The sequence below is a fragment of the Penaeus vannamei genome, chromosome 23 (genome assembly GCF_042767895.1).
Source record: "Penaeus vannamei isolate JL-2024 chromosome 23, ASM4276789v1, whole genome shotgun sequence".
Lineage (NCBI taxonomy): Eukaryota > Metazoa > Arthropoda > Malacostraca > Decapoda > Penaeidae > Penaeus > Penaeus vannamei.
The window spans coordinates 24,367,534-24,372,533 of record NC_091571.1 but is presented as its reverse complement, the minus strand read 5'-3'; the positions used below and the strand labels follow the sequence as shown (position 1 = coordinate 24,372,533).

At 31.3% G+C, this 5,000-nt stretch overlaps 2 protein-coding genes across 6 annotated transcripts in view; both read left to right on the top strand.

Moving 5' to 3' along the window:
* Positions 1 to 1,781, top strand: part of LOC113813024 (uncharacterized) — a 4,197-nt gene extending 2,416 nt beyond the window's left edge. The window contains exons 3-6 of one of the 2 annotated variants that reach the window (XM_070137781.1): positions 120 to 194; positions 374 to 445; positions 564 to 659; positions 1,338 to 1,781. In XM_070137781.1, the coding sequence (XP_069993882.1) occupies positions 140 to 194; positions 374 to 445; positions 564 to 659; positions 1,338 to 1,594 (480 nt within the window). In that variant the 5' untranslated portion in view covers positions 120 to 139 and the 3' untranslated portion in view covers positions 1,595 to 1,781. Of the gene's footprint in view, positions 1 to 116; positions 195 to 373; positions 446 to 563; positions 660 to 1,337 lie in introns of both variants that reach the window. The other variant, XM_070137780.1, reaches the window with a different exon arrangement.
* A 2,857-nt stretch (positions 1,782 to 4,638) lies between these two features.
* Positions 4,639 to 5,000, top strand: part of LOC113813023 (actin, clone 302) — a 1,869-nt gene continuing 1,507 nt past the window's right edge. For 2 of the 4 annotated variants that reach the window (XM_027364959.2, XM_027364957.2), the window contains exon 1: positions 4,742 to 4,882. The gene's annotated coding sequence lies outside the window, so the exon portion shown is untranslated. Of the gene's footprint in view, positions 4,888 to 5,000 lie in introns of all 4 variants that reach the window. The other 2 variants (XM_027364958.2, XM_027364956.2) reach the window with 2 other exon arrangements.

Below are 5,000 nucleotides of genomic sequence, written 5' to 3'. Positions count from 1 at the left end.
AACAGCTAGCCTTGCACAAAATATAAATTACCAATTTAAAGAGTATTTTGAAAATTACTATGTATGCCAATATATAAGACAAAATGTATGCATATTGATATAGACATATTTGACAGAAGAAGCATCAGGAAGCTGCACGATGGGAAATGATTCTTGGAGTGATGGCAACAGCTCATGGAAAACATTTTACTTTGGTATTTGTTTCTTTAGTATTTAACTTATTTTTTCTTCAGTGTCTGTGTACTTTTTGTCATGCATTATATATAATATCATACCTAAACAAATTATTTTTAACCAGTATATTGCATAAATATTAGCATTTTGAAAAACATAATATATATATGAAATTGATATACAAAATTGCAATTTACAGCAAAACCAACACAACCCCAGTCAGTAACTTTGGATGAAAGTACTATCTTTTTGGAAAAGGACATCACCTTTGGTATGATTTGAGAACAAATTCTTAATTTTAAATGCCTATACATGAAATAGCAAATTGATTTATTGAAAACCTTAAATGATTAATAAAAGCAACAGGAATTATAATTACCATATTGCAGGAATACCCTCAGACTTAGCAGGCCACTCATCAGAAGAGGAAGTAAGTCTAACATCAAACAATTATGAAGTTCAACCATCTATACCTCCTTGTCCAGGTAAGAGAATATACTATCATAATTGAACAAATGTGCTGCAATATATTTTGACACAAACTTATAGAACTATGAATCATAATATACATTATTGATTATATTGATACTTTTCTGTTATTTATAAAATCAATTATTTGTGAATGTACATATGTTATTGCATGGATAATATTTTTGGAATTTATTGCATAGTGAATATTACTTTTGCTATTACTATTATTTTTGATGATTTGATTGATCTTTATATATAAGGCTATTTTCTCCAGTGGGTGTAAGGTAGACATGGCAAATATTATTCCCTTTCGTATATATAGCTTTAAAATTTTGATGTCTAAGTTCATACTTTTCTTTACCCTTTTCCCCTTAATCTTTTCATACACAAAAAGACAGATAAGGAAATATTGTCCTGTACAGCTTAAAAAAAGTATATATATAATATAATATAGTATAATATAATATAGTACAATGTATCTCTCTCTCTCTCTCTCTCTATCTATATAAATTATATATATATATATATATATATATATATATATATATATATATATATATTATAAATAATATTTGTACTTGTCATTGATTTATTCTCTTCATGTATTTTTATCCATAATGTATCCTTCATTCCTGATGGTTATATAACCTTTGATTAATAGAGACCATTTTCCATTCTGTTACTGTATTCAGACCCTGATGGAAATCATGACCTCCAAACAAATTCGAGAAAGAGGAAATGTAAAACTTCATCAGAATTACTTCACAGGTATAGGACAAGAGTGAAAAGACTTCTCAAGAAAGTAGATGTGTTAAAGCAAGGTGCACTTTTCAACAAAAACAATGTTTTACCATCAGAGATTATCAATATGGCATCAAAGTACTTGAACAGCTATGCTCTTAGTTTTTTTTTTCAAAGCTCAATTACAATATTCACACATTACAAATAAAGCAAGGCAGTACTCTTATGAACAGAGGGCTTATGCACTAAGTCTTTATTTCAAAAGGGCAAGGGCATATAACTTTCTTTCCAAAATTTTTGTGCTGCCAACCCCCAGGATGCTTAAATACTGGCTTGCTAGAACGAATTTTACACCTGGGTGGAATTCACATATATTTGAAATAATAAATAAAAAAGCTGAAAAGTGGGACGCCAAAGATAGTCTGTGGTGTAGTCTTTGATGCAGTTTCTTTAAAGTCAGGGCTTTATTACAATTTCACAAAAGACCAGGTAGATGGCATTGAAGATCTAGGCCAGTATGGAAGGTCCGAAAAAACTGCTTAGTATGCAATGGTTTTCATGGCAAAGGGGTTAAGTAAAAAATGGAAACAGACATTGGGATACTTTTTTTTACCATAGCAGCATTTCATCCAGTACTTTAAAAGCAATGGTGTTAGACTGAAAAAGCTGAAAAACATATGCTTGATCCCTAAATTCATTGTTTGTGACCAAGGTTCTTGTAACAGGAGTATGTTAAACAGCTTAAATGTGGATGAAGACTCTCCTTACATTAATAGTAATGGTGATAAAGTTTATGTTTTCTATGATACACCACACCTTCTTAAAAGTACCAGAAATAATTTAAGAAAATATAACATAGAAATAAATGGTAATAACATAAAATGGCAGCATATAAGGGACTTCTATGAAAAAGATCATTCCATGGATATTCGTTTAGCTCCTAAATTAAGTGACAAACATATATACCCAAACAATTTTGAAAAAATGCGGGTATCTCTTGCAGCACAGGTATTCAGCAGGAGTGTTGCAGCAGGGATTTATACACATGCTAAGTTAGAAGCATTGCCACTGGATGCTATTCATACAGCAAACTTTATATTTGATATGGACAGACTTTTTGACCTTTTTAACAACAATAAAGTCAATCATTATAAAACCTCAAAAGGGCCATAAGCCTGAAAAATTATGAACATAATACTTTGAATTATTGAAAATCTTGGATAAAGTCTTGGTCTTTTGTTGGAGATTAACAGGCATTGCCTAGTTCATATGGGTGGTGTTTAAATATTTTAAGCTTGATATTACTTTGGGAAGATGTGAAAAATAATTATGGGTATCAGTTCCTTTTGACCAATAGAATGAATCAAGATTGTATTGAAAATTTATTTAGTACAATCAGATATGCTGGTGGCCATAGTGATGCTCCAACAGCACCCCAATTTGTAAGCTCTTTGAAAGGGGTTCTGACAACAAATATTTAAGATAAATCCATGTTTAGCAATTGTATTGATGATGCCACCCAGTCTCTTGAGTGTTTCAAAGTTGGACAAAATTTTAAAGAGACAGATATAACAAATAATGAAATGGGGCATGATGTGGTGACATCAGAAGAGGAAAATGTCATTACACATTTAATTGATTTGCAAAGTGAGGATGGAATAACACATGAAAATGAAATATCTGTTTCCAGATCAAGGAGAGATTTCAATAAATATATTCATAGAAAGTCTGATCCAAGGTTGAATGAAGAGCCATCACAGAAAAAAGACAATGTTGTATCATACATAGCAGGTTATGTATGTAGGACTGCAATGAAGAGTCATAAATGTGATGACTAGGAGAGAGATGGAGGAAATAGACTCATATAGTGTAAAATACTATGACATATACATGTGAGAGATAAAGAGGGTAAGAAATATCTGTTTTATCCAAGGAAACCAGTTATTGATATGATACAAGAATAGGATTTTTTTTCAATGACAATATTAAACCAAATATATACAAAAGTAATATTTTGCAGTCATTTAGAAATGGTCTGTCAGAAGTGAGAGTCAATATAGTTTTGTGTAAAGAAGTACAAAAAGATATTATATATATTTACACCAAAATGAGATTGTTGTACTGTTTAAAATTTATCAATAAAGATTTAAGAGGTAAATAGAGAAAATGTGTATATTTGCAAGGAGCATTAAGGAAAAATAAGAAATTAGTTAAAACATGCCATTTATAAATTTCATATTTTTTCAGTTCAATTTGCAAGTGGCTGATTTGGTATGTATACTATTACAGTACATTGCTTGATTGTGTATGATCCATGTTTTTGCTTTATTTCAACATAAATGATTTTTGTTAAGCTCTCTGGTAATATGTTTATATTTTCCTGCATGTTTTTTTATTTGTTTGTATCAGTACACCATTGATGTACATTAGTTCATGTGGTGTTGTAACAGTTATTTCTCCTTTTTTTTTTTTTTTTTGCTTTAAATTTCAGTTGCAAAGGTTTTGTTACAATAGCATGTTGCCTGATTGTTTTTTTGTTTAATGCATGGCTTTTGCATGGCTGTTCCTATAGCTGCTTTTAACATTAGCTATGCATGAGGACTTAACCTCATACTTTATCATGTTCATAAGCACTTTGTGCTGAATTTATGAAATTATTTTCACACATAGGCCTACCATTAAATGCATAGTTTTGTTTATATATTTTGGGGGAGATGTATTGTCCTCTGTTTGTGTAATGTTTTGTTCTGCTTATATTTCTCAATGTTTTTGTATTTGTATTTTGTATATCACATTGCTATGCACAATAGCATTTGCCTATGAAATAAAGAAATCTATTGTGTTAATATATTGTATTTTTAGCCATTTTACTCTGCCAGATGGATTACGAATTCAGGAAATTAGTTCACATTATGGAGATATCTTAATTAATAGTATTCAGCATCGTATTCATTCATGAATATAAATAAGGTTGCGCTGTAAATAGAAAATAACATTCTTTAATTGCAAACCTTATGTACACTATGTGCATATGGAATATATATATATATATATATATATATATATATATATATATATATATATATATATATATATATATATATATATATATATATATATATATATATATATATATACATGCACATACGTATATTGTGTGTGAGAAAAAAAATCTACTGCACAATCTTGATATATCGAATTATTGGGTTACGTTAGCGCGAATTACAAGAGCGGTCCACGAACTTTCCCGATAGAGGCGTGGCGATCACCTCACACTTGTTAGCATGTAAACATGGGAGCCTTCCTATCTTTCGTAGAATCTAATCTTTGCCTCGGGGCAAAGCTGAGGGAAGGAGAAATCTTCAGAGTGAGAGCTTGGCAGGTTTTCTGGTCGGCCTGAGCCAGCTTGGGCCTTGGTCAAGGAAGAGACATCCGTGCAAGACGAAGGCTGGGCTTTGTCTCAGCTCCTCCCTCGATCCACGGAGAGATTGGTTCTGTAAGGCGAGTTGGGTCATAGCTTGGGATCAAGGATCTGGGCCAGGAGTACTGGCTGGCGCGATTTCAGCTAGCCCTGTGGAATGATAAATACATACATTAAGATCACATTCCGTTCT